The sequence below is a fragment of the Myodes glareolus genome, chromosome 21, assembly GCF_982192425.1.
Source record: "Myodes glareolus chromosome 21, mMyoGla1.1, whole genome shotgun sequence".
Taxonomy (NCBI): domain Eukaryota; kingdom Metazoa; phylum Chordata; class Mammalia; order Rodentia; family Cricetidae; genus Myodes; species Myodes glareolus.
The window spans coordinates 60331056-60355286 of NC_142046.1; the positions used below are offsets into that span (position 1 = coordinate 60331056).

At 39.9% G+C, this 24231-nt stretch overlaps 1 protein-coding gene across 14 annotated transcripts in view; it reads right to left on the reverse strand.

Annotated features, from left to right (window-relative positions):
* Positions 1-14517: 14517 nt before the first annotated feature.
* The window catches only part of Pde1a (phosphodiesterase 1A), a 256187-nt gene continuing 246473 nt past the window's right edge, over positions 14518-24231 (reverse strand). For all 14 annotated transcript variants that reach the window (XM_085680911.2, XM_085680915.2, XM_048425914.3 and 11 more), the window contains 2 exons: positions 18920-19036; positions 14518-17013 (listed from right to left, as the gene is read on the reverse strand). In XM_085680911.2, the coding sequence (XP_085537037.1) occupies positions 18963-19036 (74 nt within the window). In that variant the 3' untranslated portion in view covers positions 14518-17013; positions 18920-18962. The remainder of the gene's footprint in view (positions 17014-18919; positions 19037-24231) is intronic.

Genomic DNA, 24231 nt, shown 5'->3' on the forward strand with positions numbered 1-24231 from the left:
CCTGAGCTTGGAAAAGTACAACACAAAGCCACAGCCCCGGCCCCTCCCCATGCCAACAACAAACAGGATGGCCTTCTGGAGTGCTTTTGATATTTTATGCATAATGTGGACATGTTTTTCAGAAATAGTTTATTATTATTTGTGCTGAACTGTTTGTCCAGCTCTGCTTCCCGGCTTCCCTCAAAAACTAGGAGAACTTGAATTTGGATACATTTTAACTGAATTATTTTCATTCTACTTGTGAAAACTGAGACTCCTCTAATAACGGGGAAGGCTTTCAAACACAATCCCTTTGTTTCTGTTTCAAATTCCTCTGTATTTATTTATCCCCTTGTTGCTTTTTCAAATTCCATTGGTCTTGATTCAGTTTAGTTCCACAGATCTCTTGGAAGTTTACATGATTAAGCGCTTGGGGCTGTAAAGTGAAAAGGGATCCTATTGCCCTTATTGTAACTATAGCCAGTGAACTATGCTACTTAATATTGATTCAGTTCTTTGCAGTTAATAAGGCAGCTTCACTTAACGTTTCTCAGTTAGTAAGCCCATCACATGTGTATAAAAGGTAAGATTCACTTTGTAGATACAGACTTAACTCCAGAGATAAGGAGTGACCTCAAGTGAACTCATAATTCCACAAGTCTTTCCATAGCTATGATCCATGTGTAAGACTGTCAGAGTTGTAAGGACAGAAAAGCCCACTTCCTTAGGACCCACAGGCTCCCTTATTTCCTGCAACGGGGCCTCTACACCGACTCATAACTAAAGTTCTCACATCCCAAGGATAAAACACAAGATAATCTTCCTCATGTGGCTAGGGTGGGGAAAAGATTCTCAGTTCTTAAATTCTTTAGCATTGACTTAAACTAAGGCAATCTGTGCAAAACCAAACATGTAAAGCAAACTTTTAATTAGCTGGGCAGTTCCTTCTTCCTCCTCTCTCTCCTCCTTGTTCTCCTCTTCCTCTTTCTCCTTTAACTCTTTCTTTTCCTTCTCCTCTTCTTCCTCTTTATCTTCTTTTTGCTTTTGACACAGGATCTCACTACATAGCCTCAGTTGCCCTGGAACTCATTGCATAGACCAAGCTGGCTTCGAATTCATTGAGATTCTCCTGCCTCAGTGTAGTGCTGAAATTAAACTTGGGTACCACACCATGTTTACTTAGCATTTCATTTTTAAATATTTTCTATTTTCAGAAGGCTGGAGAGATAGGTCAGTGGGCGATAGTCCTTGCTCTGCAAGCATGGAGACCTGAGTTCAAACCCCACTCTGCAAGTTAAAAGTCAAGCATGGCTGTGAATAGCTGCAACTCCAGCACTGGGGAACAGAGACAAGTGGATTCTCAAAAGTGGGTGGCCATCTAGCCTAGAGTAAGTGCGGGCTTCTAGTTCAGTGAAAATCCCAGTCTCAAAGCAGTAAAATGAATGCCACAGAGGAAAACACCTGAGATCTTCTTCTGGCTTCTGCACGTGTATCCATGAGCATCACCCTCTGCCCAAACACACACACACACACACACACACACACACACACACACACACACTAATACACTAACACCCACACACATTTCAAAATGTATTCTTGAAAATAAGCCACTATCTCTAGGGCTGGAGAGATGGCTCATTGGTTAAGAACACTGACTGCTCTTCCAGAGGACCCAGCTTCAATTCTCAGCACCCACAGGACAGCTCACAACTAACTCTCTGTAACTCTAGTTCCAGGGGATCTGACACCCTCACACCAATGCACATAAAATAAAGTTACTTTTAAGAAAACACTATCTCAAAAGGAGAACATTGCTGAGTTTGTGTCTATATGTAATGAAGATAATATATTATAAATTACAAAATAAACATGAAGATTGTTTCAAACATCAGGGCTTTTAGTCCTACTCTGCCCGGGTCTTGAGACATGATAATTTTCACTTACTTCTCTAAGAATTTGTGTTTCAAGATGCCAAGTTGCTCAAAAGTACAAAGGTATGGCTTTCTTTACATGAATGACACCAACAGGACACCGTAAACACCATAGCTGGAGGACGGCTGAAGAATTCAGTTATTTGAAATGGTCGTTTTTTTTCTTTGTTTTCTTATTGTTTCGAGAAACATTTTCCAGGACATCACACAGACAGGCAGGTTTCTTATTTCAGTGGCCCTGCAGTGTGGTCTCTGTGGATCGGATTCCCTAATCTTACTAATTATGTTACCATATGTTGCTGTCTGCCTTCTTCTTTTGTCCTAATGGGTCATAGATTTCTTAGTTTAAATTTGCTACTTGGTTATTGCATTTGTCAAGTGTTTGAAACATTTACGAGGCTCCTTATTTGATTTTGAGAATCAAATATGGTCAAAAACAGGAGCCTTGGCATGAAGGTCGATGAGATTAAAACAGGAATTGTTCCACTAAATATTGCTTTTGTATGTCGGCTTTAGATTGGTTGTTAAAATTAGAGTTCACATTGGAAATAGATGATAAATAAACTTATCTTTAATATTTTGTTGAATACACAAAAGAAATATTAAAGATTAGGCATTGCCATTAAATTACCCCAAACTATATCTGCATAAATAATTTATCATAGTATTTGAGAGAAAACACAGTCAACAAAGTCAACTTCTTTGCTTATATAATGTGAAATTTAAATGTGCTCTACTGGCAAGTAGAATGTGTCCCTGTATCGTATTTATGTACACATACATTTAAGTCCAATGAATAAGTGAAATGGTTCACAGTGGTGAAATAAAAATAAAATGTTTCTAAAGAAAGAAAAGAAACAACCTGTTCTCTTTTAAGTAAAGAACAGAGGTACTTATTTGTTAATAAATACTCCCCAAATATTTCCAATCTTCTGTGTTGAAGTTGCTCAGAGAAGAATGGCGTGAGTCACTGAGGGGTGGCAAGGCTCACATTTCCCTCTGCTGGCCCCTTGACACATGCTGCCTCTTGACAGAGTTCTGCCCACTGTCCCAGGTTACCCCCACGTGAGGGAGTCTGTTGCTCTCTGGATGTTTGTAACAACACATTCTCTCTGATGGGTTTGAAGATTATGATTACAGTATTGACTCATTTGTGGCTTCTAGACTGTCATCCTCATGATTCACAATGTGTATGCTTCTCTTGCATGGCACCTTCACTATCATAAAGAACCTTCTGCTTCCTTGTTTGGCTAATAAAAAATTTGGGGGATGAGATTCAATGATATGAGTGTATGTGTGTTTTGTGTGTGTGTGTGTGTGTGTGTGTGTGTGTGTGTGTATGCACATGTGTATATACTTGTAGTTCAGCCATTCTTAATCTGTGACTTGTGAACCCTTTGGGGGTCACCTATCAGATATCCTGCATATCAGATATTTATGATTCATAATAGCAGAAAAACTACAGTTATGAAGTAACAATGAAATAATTATATAGTTGCGAAGTCACACCGTGAGGAGCGTATTAAAGGGTCGCAGCATTAAGAAGGTTGAGAGCCACAGCTATACTTGTTTCTTTGTCTTCTGAGGTAGGGTCCGGCCTGGTAACCGCTGTGTAGATCAGACTGAGTTTTAACATGTAATGTTCCTCTGTGTCTGCACCCCAAATCTGGGATTACAGGCGTGTACCACTGTACCCACCAATTCAGCTGCCTTGTTTTGCTTTTGTTGTTGTAATCTGGGAAATTTCAGTTTTTGTTGCTTCTTGGGTGCTTGGATCACCAATAATATACATTATTTAACAATCCTCTAAGGAATTATAAAGACCTCTGCTATTCTAGTTTCACGTTACTTCCTATCTCTTCAATTGTGCATTACATTTTTAAAATTTGTAATTAGACTGTCTGCATGATATACCAAGTGGTGATCAATCAACATTTCCATCTCTACTTATCTGTGTGCACATGTACATCGGCCTGTATCTGACTCCCAACCCATCCATATCATTTTCATCTATATCACATATGCTTTTGTTATGCTTTGAGTTATTGAAAATCCAATCTTGAGTTTAGAATGGCTGTGCTACACATTTCATGAAACAACCCACACCCCACACACACACACACACATCGTGTGGCTTTTAGACTATCGCTACTAAGTTAAATCCCGGCTCTATTCTTGAAATTATAAACATTGTGTGACTTTATGGGAAGTGGATACAGCCTCTGGAATGTTCCTTCTTTCACAAATCCTGTTGTTTCAATGTTTTCCTTCATGTCACATAACATTCTCAGCACCTTACATTTAATTGTTCCAATAACCCTAAAAGAGGACTATTCTTGCTATCTCCATCTTTAAATGAGAAGAAAAAGCTTGGACAAGATCACAAAGCAGGTAAATTAGAAGCCCAAAATTGAGCCTGGTACCATATTCCAGGAGTAGATAAAGAATTTACTGCCTTGGGTCTTCCATTCAAAACAACAAAAATATAAGTGTCTGAAAAAATACCAATTAATATTAATTTCTGTTCACTGTGGGCCAGCAGTGTTTCGAGCACTCTTTAGACCCTGAAAATGTTCTTCATTATTATTTTACCATTTCATCAATATCTTCATGACTAGAGGTTAGGACATGCCAGTGTTAATTGCTAGCAGCCACCAGTGACTGAGAATTAAAGTCGTTCTGCTTCACAGTCCAATAGGGTTCCTATACTTAATCACAGAGTTTATAAGACATCGACTAAGACATGTGTGCTTGGCTCCTGAGCAGTGTTCTAGGATCTGCTGTGACCGCTACACATGTGGGACAGCAGGCGTGTGTCCCCAGGGTAGACAGGGCCATAGGGGAACCATAGAACCATAACGCTTCTCCTGTATAATTCATGCTCGCTTTTAGTAAGCTATTACGAATTAAGAATTAATGCCCTCCCCATTTGTCTGCTCTGAGAAAAACAAGAATGTTTAGGGAATCGGTAGCTCTGTCGACTTCTAAAACAGCCTTCAGTTCGACTGAATCAACTAGCAAGGTAATCTTGGAATTAATCAGAAATCAATCAGAAAATAAGAATGAATGCCTGCAAACATTTTTGCAAATGTTATCTATTTAATAATATTGACAAAATACCAACCATGTTCAGCCCTTTCTAACCCGCAAATCCAGCAATGAGAATAGCTCTGTGGGGAAGCCATGTCTGTGCACATCTTTGGAGGAAGGAGAGGGAGGCCAGGTTAAGATGACACAGAGAAGAGCAAGGGCAGGCGAGGGAGACACCGCACAGGAAGGCCTGGCAAAGACCCACAGCAGCATACTGTGTGGAGGAGGTTGTCAGAATGAAGACAGCCTCACCTAGACAGCGAGGGCAGTGCGTGTGACGAGGGTCGGTCAGGGGTGCTCAGGGTGCGGTCTGTAGCTCAGGTTATGTTATCTTCATCTGGGACGGGTGACTCTGGAGAAGGATGTGCAGGTTGGGGTCCAAAGTTGCTAAGTGCTTTGTTAGGAAATAGGTCCATGTGTAACTCAAGCCAAGTGGAGTCCTGGGAGCTAAGCAAGTCTTCTTGCCTGTCTCACAGGGCACAGGGTTTTTGTCTTGAAGTAGCCCCATGTGCTCCATTGACCCAATATGTCACTTTCTAGACACTTACCCCACCAAGATAAGAATGGGATTAGCTTTGTAATTGTCTTTAATAAAAAAAAGAAAGGAAGAATATGAGGTGAGGGGAAAGATGGGGATGTGGTAGGAGGAAGTGGGGAGAGGGAGGAGAAATGGGACAAGGTAGTGTGATGGTATTAGAGCTACAAAGCCTAGAATATTTACTCTACTTATAGAAAAATTGGCTAACTTCTGATGAAGAAACTTTTTATGAAGAGGAATGAGGGGTTCAGTGGATCAGAGTTTTAATCTCAGCATTCACCAAAAAATTCCGTGTCCCAAAAGTGCAGAAAACTTTAAGACTGGTGAAGCCAATGCTAGCTTCGGCTCCATGAACAAAGCATGTGTGCACACACATATGCATGTGCACACATACACACAGAGAGAGAGAGAGAGAGAGAGAGAGAGAGAGAGAGAGAAAACCTTTAAAAGAGAAACAGTAGGGAGATTTTAATTTATTAACAGAATGGGAAAGAATCTGAAACTGTGAAGAAATGAAATATCCACCGCAATTAAGCTATAAAGACCTAAGAAATGGAAAGGTCTTCAAATGGAGAAGATATGAGTTTATCAACCTTCTGCAATGGGAGCTTTTAACCTTATAGTGATCCATACTGTGGTAAGCTTCTCAACAGCTGAAGAAATCAGAGAGCATGCCCAGTTCAGCCGTTTCTTTAGGGCTTAGTTTGAGGTAGCTGTGAGTAGATGCTGGGGATTGAACCCCAGACCTCAAGTGTGTTACATGCATGCTGTCCAATGAACTATGCTTACAGACAGACATGATTTGATCTTGAGAAAGCAGGGAGATTAACGGGCCTTTTGTTCCAGAGCCTGAATTTTAAGTCTGGGTCTTCCAATATGGAAGACACTTGAACACAGTGTTCTGCTGTTTGTTTTTTTCTACTTCTATATGGTGTTACAATAATAGTTACCGCTTACAGTTTCTTTTGGAATTAATACGCTGCTAAAGGCAAGGAACTGAGTACATTTAGAGCATAGGGACCTTGGGAGAGTGTTGAAGGAGAGGGAAGAGGCAGGGAGGGTAGCAGAGAAAAATGTAGAGCTCAATAAAAGTCAATAAAAAAAGGACTTCACAGATGTACTCAGTGTATAGAAGATATTATGTGTTCATATATATTTGCATCACAACCATAACTAAATATTACTACAAATGCATATAGTATAGCCAATGCTCTTAGTATTGAAGCAACAGAGTCTACATTGTCCTACATGGGGATAAAGATATAAAAAGGACAATTAATTCTTCCACCTGCCAGTGAACACATAACCTGAATCTGTGTTTATAATCCTCACTGCAACTCTAAGAAATAAGTCCTCAAGGCATTCATGAAAAGGACAGTTGAATTCAACATATCAAGTTCAACCCAAATGAGTTAGGCTATAAGATCTGCAAGATTTGTTAGACTACAGGAGAGGAAAGTAACAAGAAATAAACCTCCTCTTTCATGGAATGTTTAGTCTACCTTGGAGGCAGAGTGAAGCATTCTGTTTTGATTAATAGTCTGTATAATAAAAAAATGGAACTTGTTTAAAAGCAAGTGAACTCCAGGTACTTTGGTTTTTACTAAAAAGCTTTCCTGAAAAAGGAAGTACTTTCATATGGTGACATCTTCCAAAAGGGAAGGTGTGATTCCAATTTACTGGAGGAGGAGATAGAAAAACATAGTTTGTAAGTTGTGTGGTGTGTGTGTGTGTGTGTGTGTGTGTGTGTGTGGTGTATGGTATGTATGTATATGTGATGGAATCACAAGTGTAAGCATTACTCTTTTCCTTTACTTGGGTCCTGGGGATTGAACTCAGGTCCTCAGCTTGCACCGCAAGCACTTTACCAACTGAGCCGTCTCCCCAGGCTGAGTTCTGAAATTCTAAGTCTCTGATATTTTAGTTAGTCATTAGGCTCCATGTACTCATACAAACACAAATATACACTACACAAAGACACGCTACAGTAAAAATGCATTCACACACAATGTGCAGATTCCTCTCTCCAAATGAACTCTACCTTAACGATTTACAAATGTGTACAGTATTTATGATAATAGCCATGTCTAACAAATGGGCTCTTGTATAGTTTAATGTATTCAGGAGGAGCATATAAGAAACTGTAGATGACTCATTTCTGCGTCTGATAATAATTTAGACAAGCATGAAGATTGTCCAAATAAGTTGAAGGGGAAAACATCTGAACTTCCTGTCATCTTCCAGAGCCAAAGACTTTGAAAATGAAACAAGAGAAGTAACTTCCTTTTCCTCCGCAGGCAGAGGGAGGGGATGGTCCTCTGTGGGCAGAGGGAGGGGATGGTCCTCTGTGGGCAGGGGGGTGGTCCTCTGTGGGCAGAAGGAGGGGATGGTCCTCTGTGGGTAGGGGGGTGGTCCTCTGTGGGCAGAGGGAGGGGATGGTCCTCTGTGGGCAGAGGGAGGGGATGGTCCTCTGTGTACTCTTTAACAGAGATCTAGAGAACGCTATCCGCAGTAAACTACCCTTTTTGGTAAAGGATATTCTAATTCATTGCACTAACAAACTACTACTGGTTATGAACCTCCATCATATTACATCATCCTCAAGATATGCATACTTGGCTTTATTTGTTTCAAGATGCAATAGTACTGATTGGTTGCTATTATTTAGTCTCTGGGAGTTTATAAAATGTGTCTTTGTTTTTTTGTCTGTTATTTTGAAATTTAGATTGAACATACATACATAATCCCTCCTTCCAGACTAGGCTCTTTTCACCTTTGAAATATTGACTTCCAAATGGGCCAGAATGTGCTGAACTCTGAGATCTGACAGACAGAAGTACCTGGCGGGGATGGTTGGGGTGTTGTCATGGTAATGGGGCTGTCTGTGCCTAGCTCTACTTTGAGGAGAAGGCTATGAGGGTTGTTTGTTTGTTTTAATCTGCATGCCTCTGTTTCCCAAGTGCTGGGATTAAAGGCATGCGCCACCACTGCCTTTAGAGAATTTCTTTTTTTTTTTTAAATTTATTTTATTGAGCTCAACATTTTTCACTGCTCCCCTCTCTGCCTCTCCCCTCCTCTTTTACCCTTTCCCAAGGTCCCCAAGCTCCCAATTTACTCAGGAGATCTTGTCTTTTTCTCCTTCCCATGTAGATTAGATCTATGTAGGGTCCTCATTGTTGTCTAGGTTCTCTGGGATTGTGATTTGTGGGCTAGTTTTCTTTGCTTTATGTTTAATACTATGGATTTTGTATTTAACTAGAGCGATTTAAAAGTTCTCCAGACCGTTCCGAGGTGGAAATTGAAAATAGAAGACACATACCCAAACAAGAGGTAATTGCAGTCTTGGCTGAATTATAGGGTGACATATAATCAAAAGACAAAAAACTGTACCCTGGAAGGGACAAGGAAGGTAGTCACCATGTAAAAGTCATTGCCCAACTGAACACAAGCACCTCAAAACACGTTTTCTTTGGAAACCTAAGAAATGTTGGTCTATAGCAACTTCTCTTGTTCCTGAAGAACGCCCTAATATTTACTAGTTCTGATCCTTCCCTCCTTATATGTCAGTCTACAGTCCCACTAAGTCTATCACAGGCCAAGGTCTGCCAGGCACAGCCCCGAGCTTTTTTGAACTATTCACCTTGTGATGCACCAAGATCCCCTGTCTTCCACTAATCCATCCTTCTGTCCTTTCCTACTTCTTTCCTTCCTTCCTTCCTTCTTTCCTTCCTTCCTTCCTTCCTTCCTTCCTTCCTTCCTTCCTTCCTTCCTTTCCTTCCTTCCTTCCTTCCTTCTCCCTTCCTTCCTTCCTTCTCCCTTCCTTCCTTCCTTTCTTTCTTTTTTTCTTTCTTACTTCTTGTAATTTGTGTTTCCTAACTCAGATCATTTACCTCTTCCAACTTGAAAACAGCCCTCTGCCTTTCATTCTGGGTGATGCTTTTAATACACTTTCATTCTGCCCTGCACACTTCAAATCTATTTTGCATACATCTCTATGTTCTAAGGTTTCTCAGAAAGTCAGGCAGACAAAAATGAAACACATTTGAGGCTAGTAGTTTTGCAATGCATCTGTCACTTCTGAAAGGTCATATTGGTCACTGTATACTCAATAATACAAGTACAGTATGTTGGTAGGCCAATGGCAGCCAGGTAAGTGGTGGTAATTAGTTTTGGAAATTTCATTTTATTTCCAGATTTTTTTAAAAAGAAAAGTTTATTTAACTTATTTTATGTGTATGTGTGTATGCACCTCTGTGTGTATACCACTTGCATGTCCTGTGCTTGCAGAAGCCAGAGGGTAGTATCAGAGCCTCAGGGACAGAAGTCACACTTGATTGTCAGCAACCCACATGCACACTTAATGGCTAAGCCATCTTTCTAGAATTTATGGTTCTGAAAGTAAATGGCCACACAAACTTCTTCTAACATCCTCACTGGTCCTCCCTAGTTTCTCATATAAAGAATCACATTTACTTATACAAGTCTTTAAAGGAACCAGCATAGCTTTGGGTCCATAATAAGTTGATGGAAGTGAGGGCACATACAAGAGTCAAGGACTCTTATAGATCACCTCTGATTTGAAAAAAAAATCTTTGTATGTAAGTGCCTAGCAGACGCTTAGAATTTGCTTACATTCTCTGGATATTGCAGGTAGTATCTTCATACTAAGCAAAGGAAACCATTCCTCTCACCTGTGAATGTCAAAACCAGCTTGTGTTGGGGTATAAGACTTCACTGATTGTTAATCACCTAGAGCACTTGCTTTAGGAATAAATGTTAGCAAAATGGGAAAACTCATAGAAATGGTGGGTAGGCTGCTGCCTGCTGCTTTGGAGACAGACTTTCCTAGACATCAAACCTTGGTTCTTGCTCTTCTTAGATACATGACTTCACACAAATTATTTTATACTTTGTCACACTTGCTGATTCTAGATGAGAACTCTTCTTCTTGAGGAGTAGATACAGGGAATAGGCAGGATTAGAAAATAGGATTGCAAAGACAAAGGCCCTGGTGAAGTGACAGTGGCTGCTTCTCTCAGTCCTGAGCAGTGGGTGGTACCTGCTTACTTCTTCTTAATGAATGAACAAACCATACATATTATCAACTCAACACAAGACAGGCATCAGTATCAGCCACCAGGCATGGAAATCTTGTGAACTCTAAAGTAAACCCAGAAGAGAGACCTAAGGAATAAAATCAGCAAACAGGATATAAACTATAGTGGACTCTTGTTGTTGTTTTTAGATATTTGATTTGATTTTTAATTATGCGTAAAAGTGTGTCAATGGGTAGTGTACGCACATGAGTGGAAGTGTTCTCAGAGGCCAGAAGAGGGTACAATATCAGCTAGAGCTGGAGTTAGAGGCAGCTATGAGCTTCTTGACATGAGTACTGGGAACTGAACTCAGGTCCTCAGCAAGAGCAATCTGTGTTCTTCATCCCTGAGCCATTCAAGGTCAGGTCCAAGAAAAGCTGTGGGTTTGAAGATGAAAGATTCTTGGAAGATTATCCACGACACAGAGAAACAGAATGAAATTGAGTTTAAGTCATTGCATCAGCCGCTGGAAAATGAGGAAGACCCCAAGAGCAGGCGTGAAAAACTGTGCAAAATCTGAACACTTTCTACAACTTTAGAACAAAAATAAAACCCAGATGTTTACAAAGAATAAATAAAACCAGAGGTAGAATAATAACAGGGAGGGGATCAACTGAGTCAATAATTTGGTTCTTGGAAGAGTGGCGTCTTAGTTAGGGTTTCTATTGCTGCGACAAGACACCATGACCACGGCAAATCTAATAAAGAAAACTGGGGAGAGAGGGGCTGCCTTTCAGTTTCAGAAGTTTGGTCCTTTAGTATCATGGCAGAGAGCAACGTGGTTTGCCGGGAGACGTGATGCTGGAGCTGAGAGTGCCACATCCTGCAGGCAACAGGAAGTCAGCTGAGACTCTGGATGATATCCTGAGCATGGGAGACCTCAAAGTCTGCCCTCACAGTGACACGCTTCCTCCAAGGCCACGTCCACCCCACCAAACCTCCTAGTAGTGCCTTTCCCTATGAGATCATGGGGGCCAATCACGTTCAAACTAACACAGGTTTTCACCACGCTGAAGCAGATCTCTCCTTACGAAATCTTGAACTGGACCTGCTTTTACCCTTCCTCTCCTTGGGCACGCTCTTTGATGTTTGCCCGGTGGCAGAAACCCTTGCAGACTTTTCCATGGGTCATCTCCTCCCCAAGTCGTTCAGACATATCACCATAAATGGGTTTTGTTCTAGATCTAGATAGAAATTGTTTTATAGACCCCCAACTGGCTCAAAGGGGCCGCAATGATGTTTTCAGTACCCATGAAGATGAGGGCTACCCTGAGAACATGGATCGAGATCAGCATGACGGCCGTCTGACAATAGTAATATTACTGGTGCTGGGAGTAGTGGATGAGTCTGAGCAAGCAGTGAGCGTGTGCCAGACAGCAACATTGAAGGAAACCCATCAGGGCTGAGGGTGTGGTTGACAAAGATGCTGGGAAAGATCACAGAAGAAAAGGGAAGTGAAGAAGCCGTCATGGAGGAGCTGTTTTGTTTTCGGTCCATGGAGCATTGAATGACAAGTTAGGAAGTGCCTGAGGAGAAAAGGATCTAGAAGCCCTTGCAGCGGATAAGGCTGGATCTGAAACAGAAAAGCTGTCTAAGTTGGTGTCAAAAGGCTTACCATTACAAGACTCATCTGCTGGTGTTTGAGGGAGCAGTCTCTCCCATCCTTCCCCTCCCCCTCAACAAAAGCGCTTCTCATAGTAGGACCACTATGTCGCCGATCAATCCTTTCTCTACCTTTATGACCCCCTGATCTACCTACGGACCTTCCTGGGTATCTCCAGTGTCTCCTCCATATCTGAGAACTCCTGGGATGACAGAACTCTGAGACCTTTTACTATAGCTTCTACCTCTGGCGCTACTCCCAGACTTACCTCACTGGCCTTGCCTCCCTCTTTAACTCCATCTATGCCTCCTCCCACTCTTCCTTGGGCACCCCATGAAGGCTATACCCCCTGAGATTTCCAGTTATCTTTTCACCTTGTCCTGGGAAGATGAACTCAGTTCTGGTGCCTTCACTTGGACCCCTGGACCTGCCACTTTTAATTCCCTCCCTTTAGTTCCCTGGCTGAGCTCAGAGCTATACATTCGCCCAAGCAATTGATTCGGTGTCCCAAGGCAGATGGTACAAGTGCAGCCACCACTGAGGGAAAGCCACAGCGACCATCAGTATCTATCAAACCATAGATCACTAAATCCATGGCAGAGATCAGTTAGTTGCTGCCCACCACATAGAAAGTGGGGCTAGAGAATAAAAGACCCACTGCTACCCCCAAGGAAAATGTAGTTCTGCTGTGCCCCGGGCTAGATGGGCCCTGTCTCATATCTACTAAGGATGCTGCACTTGATGCTTTCATGAAAAAGATTTCAGAACAGCCTTCTACAAAGCAGGGGTTCGTGGAAGCAAAAATGGCTTCCTATTGAGCTTAGATGAAAGTGTTATTCCCCTGTCAGGGTACTTTTAAATTTCAGGGCAAGGCAGAGCCTGGGGGCAGCTCTGTTTGGAACATATGACACAGACAAGACATTTTGTTCTGAAGAACATGTCATCACAAGTGTGAACATCAAGTCCCTTCTGTGCCTCCTTTCATTCTGCTCCCCCACTCTCTGCCCCCCACCCAGTGGGTCTTTAGAAAGATGTGATCAGGGATGTTCTTTGTTCTGGTCTCATTTTGTATATGGTAAGCACCAAGTAGGGGTTTCTGAAGAACCAGTTCATTTCACCTTAACCTTTGTAATGTAGTGACTTTTAATATTTTCTTCTAAACATTTATCTGATTTCTCTTACAGTGAAATGGGTCACCAGGTCATTTCCAATAAAGTAGAATGTGCTGGAGAAATGTTGAATTCCTTGATTAAAACTCTTTTCCATTCACCTAAACTTTTAGTGTTTTGTGGGGAAAAAAGTTCTCTATTAAAATAAAAAAGAGAAAATAATGTAATACAGGAATGCTGAAAAAGAAATAAATTTGATCTTCAGCTCTTTGAGATTAAAAACATGTTCATTTGAGCTATAGAGAGCTTTCCAACTTCAGAAAAATCAATTAAAATGTCCCAAGTAGGACATGGATATGCATGTATAGGATTTGCAGGTTAAATATTTAGAGTTCTTCCACAAAAATACGATTGGAATGCATAGTGTCATTGCTACCCTTTGACTCCAAAGTATTCATTTTTTTTTGCTTTAAATCTGTACTAACTGGTGGATAAGTAGCCACATTGACATTCTGCTTTCCACATAAATGGCACTCTCCTCCTCAGTGCTTCCAGCTCACTCCACAAAGATGCAATAGGAAAAATAGGTCTTTGGGTACCACAGTTATCCAGACCAAACTGATGGCATCAGCCTCTGAACTCTATGGGTTTGGACAAGTATTCTTCTCTGACACTTGGCTTTCTTTGAGTGTAACCATACTACACTGCTAGATTATTATTCAAATTAAAATAGCATTTGTTAATAACTTAGATGGGAGCCACAAGTGGAAAACAGGCAATCATTTTATTTTCTCGTTATTTATTACTTTAGTCAATTCATATTCTGCCTTTTATCTCTTCTTGGAAGCACCTAGAATGAAAATATTACTTTTGTATGTGGCATTCTGAATCTATATATAAATTGCAGTGGGGATGGCTCACCTATAAAACTTGAGATTTCTAGAGAAAAAATCTCTCATTTCTATAACTATATGTAAGCAATGCTTTTAGCCAGACATTTGCATCTAATGATATGACGATCAAGGATCATTTCCTTCATAGGACAAAGGCAGCTCAGAACACACTCGGGTTGGTTCTTCATCTGGTTTACCCCCAGTTTCTTCCGTGTTTCACCAATCTTTCAACAATCCAGTAAAAGAAAATAAACTGAATACCAAATGGCCCAGGGTAATTTCCATCAAATATGATTTATTTAGCAATCATGGGTAGTAGGAAATACAGAGAGTTACAGCATAATAAAAACACAAGAGTTGTAGGCTGTCATGTGAAAAATGCAAAGTTCTGGCTAAATGAAAAGGCAGATGAACTTGCGAGTGTAGGGTCGGTAGCTGTGACTGAGAATGCAAAGCAGGTGCAGCAGCCCATGGAGGGAGACAGTCCTGCCTCACAGTGTGGGCTCACACACCCCTGTCTGCAGAGGGACAGCACGTGGGGCCTTCAGTCTGACTCCTGCTTAATTAGCATCCAGTAGGAGTGGTCCTCCAGAGAGAAGGAGTGTGGAAGAAGTGCTGATGGCCAAAGGCGGAACAGGAAACACGGGGGAGGGTGGAGACAGGAAGACAGGGAAGTGGGGAGGAGAGCGAGTGTGCCAGGCAGTGTGAGGGCTCTGAAGAAGTGAGTCTCCCCAGGTCCCCCTGCAAGTCAGCCACAGTGCTCTCTATAAGTCACTTTGACAATGCAGGTAGCACACACACTGACCAATGGGCATATCCTTCTGTGTACATTAACCAAGCACAGAGATTAAAGAAAGAAAGTGGATATGTGTTCTATGCCACGAGGGGAGTAGGGTTACAATTTATTCTTCCCTCCAGAGATTCTAGCTTTGCCTAAAGACAACTGGCTCAATTAGAAACAAGAGTAATTAGATTTCTTAGACTCTCGGATTCTACTGTAAAAGCAGAATATTTTCTAGGTGACAAATATATCGATTTTTAAAAAAGAAGACATTAAGAGCACTAGTTACAGTTTCTCCATAAATAGAAATAAAAAAGTCCATTTTAAAGGACAAAGGCTACCATGATGCACATTTTCTGTAAATCTTCTCAACACATTATTATAGAGCGATTTTTACTGCTGACATTTAAAATATCCATTACATTATAACGCCTATGATACAATTCAATTATTTAGTTGTGATCGGCACAAGATTTGGACAATACTAACACTAAAAGTCTAATTCACAGAACATTCAAAAGCTTTTTATACACTCTACACACAAATATATCTTAAGTTACAATAATGCATACTACATATGCATAGAGAATATGGCTTACACATTAAGATAGATCTAGGTTGTGAGTTATAAACACCCTCACTACTTAGGCCTAGAAGCTTCTGGTCAGGTCCTTCTCTGAAATATTGCTTAGCCTTGTGGAACCTGGGGGAACACCGGTGCAAAAAGCAACTCATTGGGATGGGCAAACCCTTCCGCACGTCATTTAATTGACAGTTACTCTGGCTTCTTTCCATCCAATTTCCACCGTTCATGAAGCTCACAATCCAGGAAAGGTATGGATGGTGAGAAACGACAACATCCTATCGGGCTTGACCGTTCTTGTTAGCCAAAAACAAGTGAAGGCCCTTAAGGGCAAGGAAAGGCTTCACACATGCTCAGGCAAAACACGTCCAAGAAGCAGAGCCACGGAGGGCTGCAGTTCATTTCTGTTCAGCAAAATTAAGAAGTCACATCAAATAATGTAAGCTATATGGAAAGGTATGAGTTTCCATTTCCATATACACCTCTGAGCATGAGTACACACAACTACAGCACACATGCACACGCTTACACACACACACACACACACAAACTCTCTCTCTCTCTCTCTCTCTCTCTCTCTCTTTCTCTCTCTCTCTCTCCTTATCCATTGGCCTGTAATGTATTTTTATATTCTAATGGGATCAAATCCCAGAAGGGAAACACTGTTTTCCCTTCAAGCGCCTGTGTTCCGCCATGACTAATGCTCCTTGTTACTGTGGACCGAGAGCAAGCTGTGACCTGCCATGTGACCGCACACATGGGGTACACATTAGTGCTTTAAAACCACAGGGATGGTAACAGGAAGATCTTCTGTCTTCAGGGGAAGACAGCACTGTGGCTTCCCATCCAGAGATACAGTGCGGTGTACATCCAGTCACTGTGTGGCAGCTGTCATGGTCAGTTGCTGCTGGGACTTCACAAACAACCAAGCAACCTCGATTCTCCTGTTCCCATGCCTTTCAAAGAAGACAGTCCTACCACACCAGCCTTGCGAGGAAACCCCGTTTTCCATCATTTTGGGTCGGTTTTGACTTGGTTCTCCGTTTAAACTGTAGCAGCACACTGAGAGAAAAGTGCAAGAAGTACGCTGGGAAATGGCTCGCCTTCTGCACAAGTTGAAAGGGATAAAAGTTTGAAACTGTTGGACGTTCGGTCTTAAAAGAGTTCTTCTCTGGCTTGATGGAAGATAACCGAATTATGGATGGAAAACAATGGCAGAAACAGTGGCCAGAATCCTAGTCATAATTCACGGGTACTTCTTTGCCCATTTATTAGACTGAAATGTATGCTCTCGTTCATTACAGAGAAGTCCACTAAAATGGCTTGAGCAAATGTGTGTTCAAAGAAGAGACTAAATTTTTTAGAAAGTCGAGGACTTTTCAGGGGTTTTATGCTGCGTTCGTTTCCCTGGAATAAAAATCAAATGAACATGAGATCAGAGAAGGGGTGGGAAGTTAGGCTGGGTAGATGTTTTCTAGAAGATACAAAATCTCAGATCACAGAAATAAACTCAAGAAATATAGTTACAAGTTACAGTAAATAACGATACAATGTATTCTTGAAAAATGCTGAGGGTAGCTTTTCCCAGCCACCAAAGAGCGGCAAGTGTAGGAGGGTATACGTTTAATATTTGTTCCTGTAATCATTCCATGAAGACTATAGACTTCAAAACAAGTTACATGCAATAGATACACATTTGGGAAGAGCAGAGAGCTTCATGTAGTCTATGTCGGTGTCAGCTACTGAGTGGCAGGTTCACGTAGGACTTATACACTCTACCAGAAATAAGAGATTTAGCATTTTGAATAGTAATTGGTTTATGCGAATTCTAATTCCTTCCTAGATCTGCTCTGTAGGCCTGTGCGTCTGCAACAGGTCTTTCTCATACACCGAACAGTCATTTCAGGGAACACTCTGTTGGCTTGCATTCCCTACATATATTTTGGGAAAACGTCCATAAATATTGCAGACCTGTATCATAAATGTTTATAAAATGCTGACCCAAAGGTTTTCAGTCTTTTTGTGTGTGTATGTGGTGATATATAATAAACACTGGGTTGCAAATGTCCTATAGAAAAAAAGTCTTGCTTTTTTTTAATAGGAAAAAAAATTATGCTTTATTTGTTTTTTATGATAGTTACATCCCGACAGAACTTTTTGTTACTTAAAACATTTATAATAGTCTACTGTGCTTGTTTTCTCAAAAATATAACTTAAAGGTTCTCTCAGGTATCAGTAGGACCCCATAATTCATATTTTTAAAATAATACTTTTAGTTTATTAATTCTTTGAAAATTTCACGCAATGTTTTTAGACCATATTCACCTTAAATGGCCAGGATCTCTACAGGCGAAAGGTGTGTAATCTGTGTGGAAAGTGTGCAGAGTCACTATAACAGTTACTATCAATGTTACATATAGAAATGCTAAAGAGCCACTTGGTGATTTGATTTATTTCCAAGCTTCATGTATAAAACAGGAATCACAACCATCATGGGATGCTTGACATAACACATATAAGATTTTCACCAGTGAGAGTCTTTGCACAAATACTGAAGAATTTATCTTAAAAGCCAAATCACATTTTAACTGTTTCAAACCTGCATTAGAAGAGGTAATGACAACATCTCACAGGTGGAGCATGTCATCTTCCGTATTTTCCCTTGCCCTGATTACTACACTGACACCAATAATCCTTATAATACTTGGGATTTGTTTCATATGCACTTTCTTGTAAACTTTAAGATATCTGCATTATATGCACCACCCTTTTTAATTTCCTGTTTCTTACGTGTCCTTCCAAAGCAATAATTCTTTTTTAATGATCATTAATATTAGTATATCATCTCCTTAAAACTTCATATTTCTACAGCATTATTCCTAGAGATAGCAATTTGGCAGACTGAAAGCAAGTCCTACAGGACTTTCTAAAAACAAGTACCATTACTGTCCATAGATTTCTACCAAACATGATGTTTGTGTTTGCCATCAGAAACATAGTCGCATTTCTTGTATAAAATAAAAATAGAATTCAGCATTTAAATAGTTCTCATATGTCATAGAAAAAGTGATATCTTCTCCCACTGTAGGGATTTCTTTACTGGAATCTTCCTCATAAACCCTATAAAATATTACTTATTGTCCTTAAAGTATTGAGACTCTAATTTCAGTTAATAAAAATTGTGCTGATGATTTTTAAAATCTAGTTGATCAAGAAAATCTCCAAAAGCCCAGACAAATATTAAATTGAGATCCTGGGTCTCTAGTGGTGTTAGAAATTAGAGGGGTTTTTTTTGTCTACAAAGTAAGATTACCTCTTATGTTTAAAGCAACTGAACTCTTAAAGTTTGTTCAGGCTTATGGATGGGTGTCAGCATGCCTTTCTTCAGCATTTCCTAAGTCTTCCGAGTTCTTATGAAGATCAACCTCACCTAAAACATCAAACAAACAGTAGAGACAAGATTATCCTCTGGGGGAAAAGAGCCTACATGCCAGCTGATAACACTTTGTGAAGTATTAAAGATTGGACTTTACAGTGCATTTTTAGTGCACATCTCCAAAGATGAGCTTATTCTTTTCAACTTGTAGGTTTGCAGAGTACAACATGTCTTCCAATGACTATTTAACCTTTGCAGTTGCAGCATAGTCTGGGAACACAGAAATGAAATCCATGAGAGAAGCATCTATTAAATCACACACAGAACTGTATTATTTTATGGGTATTTCTTTTAATGAAACTAATTTTAAATAAATGCTAATGAGAAATGCCTTTAACTACTTACTGACTAGCTGCTGTGAATTTAAAACAGATTAAATGGATATGAGAGACTAGTGACATTTCAGATAAAACAGTCTGCCCAAACAACTTTTTGGAATTTATTGTCTTAGAACATTATATAAACTCCAGCTTTATATAAACCATGAAGATAAGGAAAGCATTAGCGTGCAAATTATCCCAGTGCTTCCTAAGACACTGAAGAGAATAGATCAAAAATTAAACTATAAAGTTTGAGATAAACATAAATGGATTCCCGAGTTCCTCCTGGACCAGCACCAGTGAGTACCGCTTACATCCATTAGACAGGACAGGACAGGGATGTAGACTGACTCTTTATTCTGAGAGCTCACAAGTGATGTATCCAGATACTTCTCACTAAGGACCCTGGCTGGATACTTCACCCCAGCCTGTCTACAGAACAAGAACAGTTGGCTGCCTAACATTCTCCCAGAAATTTGATGCTATATTTCCAGCTTTTGTTATATTAAATATGTTCATATGTAACCCTCTTGATGCATTTGCTCCCATAAAGCACTTGAGGAAAGTCCCTGTCTTCTCTCCATTGGCTCACTTGACTCTTCACTGTCTTGGGTAAGATGAGATTCCCAGTATCCTGAGCTGCAAACTCTCTCCTTCCAGGGAAATTCTCTTCCATTGATTTGGAGAAGGAGGAAGCAATTCTATAACTCCATTGTAGGGATTTCTGCACGGAATTTTTTCATAAACCCATTTCTATTTTCAGCAATTTAATATTTCATTTATTTAAACTGAGACTAAAAGGTTTATAACTGGGTTCTGAATCTTCTTTGACATTGTTCCTCATGCCTTCCTTTGCTCTCTGACATTTATAATCTTGGAGCCTTGATTTAAACTTCAGACTTAATATTCTGTTATTTAAGAGCAGATTAGAAAATAACAAAGCTGACTTTACTAGAAAAGAAGAAATGACAGTGAAAAGAATGCACAGACTTAAAAGAAAGTGACATAAATATTTATCTCATAGAAAATTGGAGAGAACATTTTACAATGTGTAAAGACACTAAAGTCTCCTTTTCCAAATAATCTTATCTCTAAAGAAATCTTATCAGTAAGAAAAAATGGAAAAGGGATCAAATAATAGAAACAATGCAGCAATTTAAAAAAATCTCAAAATGATGTGTAAATAACATCTTAGAGACAATCTGTGTGTGCAATTAGTGAAATAATAAGTAAGTATTATGACCAAGTCCATACTTCAGCAGCATCAAAGGAGTATCCTCTTTCCAAACTGTAGTGTTCTGGTGTTTACACACACACACACACACACACACACACACACACACACACACACACCACTGCCAAGTGATTTCATAGAAGCTTGGCTGATTGTGAAATTTAAGGGCCTCATTCATTTTTAGTTGCAAAACCCTTTGTAATTCACTTGGATATTTCATGTGTAATTCACTCTTAGGCATCTACTTGGGCATCATTCTTTTGGAAAGAAAGAAATACCTGGGGAACATTTGTTCCCTCAGAGATAATTTTAGATAACCTTCTAAACTGAAGGCTGGTCTATATAAAAGATCTGGGATGTGACTCCTTTAAGAGAGGCTTCCTGACTCAGCTTTAGTCTCAAAAACCTCATAGCTCTTTTAATCGGCCCTGCCACCAAACACATAATGGTGTTTATGAGCATTCAGCAGTGTGCTTCTTGGTGGTGGTAGAGACCTTGAAATTCCACAGAGTTGTGGCAATAAACATGGACCCCACCAATACCTCTGCCATGAAGCTAGACTCTCAGAAAGCTAAGGAATGAGGTACAGCTAGCTACCAAAGCCACAGTTTTAATCCTAGCCATGCTGCTTAGCAGATTTAAGACTAATGTGTTCAGAAAAAGATAGAGATATATAGCAAAGACAAATTCAGGTGAAAAAACTCCCAACAGTTACAGTGTAGCTTTAAGAGCTAGTTGATAATAAGCCTGAGCTAATAGACCAGTTTATAATTAACATAAGTCTCTGTATGTTTCTTTGGGACCGAACAGCTGCCAGGCTGGGTAGTACAGAAACTTCCATCTACAAATATATAAATGAAATACATATAATTCAGAAAGAATTCCATTTATACTACAATATTAGCATGGTAAGGGAACATAGTGACATAGTGGTACTACATGTTCCTCTTTGGCAATTCTGTGAATGAAAAGGAATAACTGTAATTCTACTCTATAGATGATGTTGAAGTAATAATGGCACCAAACTAAACTTCAGGATACTTCATTAAATATATTATGAAAATATTTATGATTTACAATTATGTCAAAGATGTCACTAAAATTTACATACAATGTAGCCTATAATTGACGTGCATGATAATTTGAGTTTAAAGTTAGCAAAAATAATATATAAAATTCAAATTATAAAATAATCGATAAGATTCTGTAAGTAACTCTAGGTTAAAATATTTTCTCTGTAGAGATACCCTTCCTGGGTTGATCAAACTATTTCCAGAAGCCACAGGTTACTAAACAAATATTCTAATGCATGGGTTCAGGTTATACCTTGAGGCGTTGGTCAGAGAAGTTCTTACATAATTCAGGTAATTGTCAGTGCTGTTGGTTTCCCAACAGAACTAGATTGTCTGATGTTATTGATGAAGATGGGAGACAATTTTGTTGTAGGATGGAAAAAGAAGAGCAGTAACTGAGATGGTGGCTCCTTCTTTACTGGACATTGTTCATGGTACTAAAAGATTTGGTGTAGGCTGAAGATGAAAAAGAATCATCAACACTCTATTCACCTGTGGACCCTGTGTGCTACACTACCAATGACCAGGCAAGGTGTAATAGTGGCCACTTATCATCATGGTAAAAGCATCTTACCACTGTAATTAAGATGCACATCTCAGAAGTGAAGCAAGTAATTCCTGGGGGACTTAGAGGAGCTAGTATATACAGAATATGACATCATCCTTGGAAGGTAGTGGAAAGTCGGATATCACATCTCATTAGAGAAAGTAGACCACTGGGGTGTGCCCTGGAAAGACATGTATTTTCCCAGCTTCCTGTCTTTATTATTAGGCGTGAAGTTGTCAGACTGCCAAATGCTTCAATTAATTTATTAATTTGGATATTTAATTTATAAGTCACCCTTGGGCATATAATTTGACATCATCCTTTTAGGAAGAAGAAAATGGCTGGGAGCATTCATTCCCTCAAAGATAAATTTAAATAACCTTCACAGTATGGCTGTCCTATGTAAGAGAACTTGGAAGCCATCCATGGAACCAAAGGTTTCGGGCTTTTCTAATATGATCTGACCACTCCTTATAGTCTGAACAAATGTGTGTTCTTCTTTTTAAAATAAAATATATAAATAAAATACATATAATTCAGAAAGAATTTCATTTATACTAGAATACAATATCAGTGTGGTGAGGGAATATAATGACACACAGAGGTACAACATGTATGTCTTTGATAGTCTGTGAATGACCAGGACTGCATATACTACAACCATGTATTTTGTGTTACCTTAGCTCAAAGTAACAATTTGATTGACCTTGGACTAAAATTGCTGAAATAATGGCTCAATAAATTTTTCCTCTTTATTTTTTCATATGGGAGTGAAACACTGACTGAAAAAGAAAACTGGAGTCAGAGTGGTGTTGGAGGTTGTTCTGTATTTGTGTTGCTTTCATTAGTTGAATAAAGAATCTGCCTTGGCTTTTGATAGGGCAGTCCTTAGGTGGGCGGAGTAGAGAGAACAGAATGCTGGGAGGAAGAAGGCAGAGTCAGAGAGAGCCACCATGGAGCCAGCTGCCAGGTCAGACATGTTGAATCTCTCCCGGTAAGCCACAATCAAGTGGCAATACACATTATGCTGGGAGGAAAAAGGCAGAGTTAAGGAGAGCCACCACCATGAAGCTGCCAGGTCAGACATGCTGAATCTTTCCTGGTAAGCCATGACCTCGTGGTTCTATACAGATTATTAGCAATGGGTTGAATCAAGATGTGAGAGTTGGCCAAGAAGAGACTAGATATAATGGGTCAGGCAGTGCTTAAGTGAATTCAGTTTCTGTGTAATTATTTCGGGGGCTAAGCTAGCAGGGCGACGAGACACTGTCACACTCTTCCTACTACATCAGAGAAGGGGAGGCAGGGAAGGGGAAGGAGGGCAAGTTTTGACTCTTCCTAACTATGTGAGTTAAAGATCTTAGCACTGTTTTGTAAGAGTCAGTTTGGAACAGTGCACAACTATGAGACGGAAAAGAGCTATAGTGCTGTAGGCAGACATCAATGAGAGATTCCAAGGAGAATTTGGAAGATACAATGCCCACAGGAATGAAGAATTTAAAGATTACTCAGGAGCTTTCAGAAGGAAATGAACATTCTGTGGAGAACTGTGATAGAGACCACTCGTGCTACGCTGTGAAGAACTTGTCTGCATTCTGGCCAGGTCCTAAGATTTTGTACAAAATTAACTTTATAAAGAAGAAATTTCAGTGCATTTAGACTGCAGTTAAAACATTGCTCGCTGCTTTTGGCCACTTTACAATGAAAGTGAGAAACAAAAAACAAATTTGAAGAATGATAAATACTGGAAAACTTTCCAGAAAATGGATGTATTCAAGGCCGAGATCAAGGAAAATGTGGTTGCTAAAGAGATAGTAAAACTAGAAAGCAGACAAAGAGCTTGGGCTGTAACTGAGAGGCAGAGTACAGAACTAACATATACAAGGTCCTAGAACCAATCCTCAGTTCTGAGAAATTGAGAGAAAGGAGAAATAAGGAAAAAGGAGAAAGAGGAGAGATAAGAATAGCAATAAGGGTAGCAACAAGCTACCACTACCAAATATGTTGTACTAAGG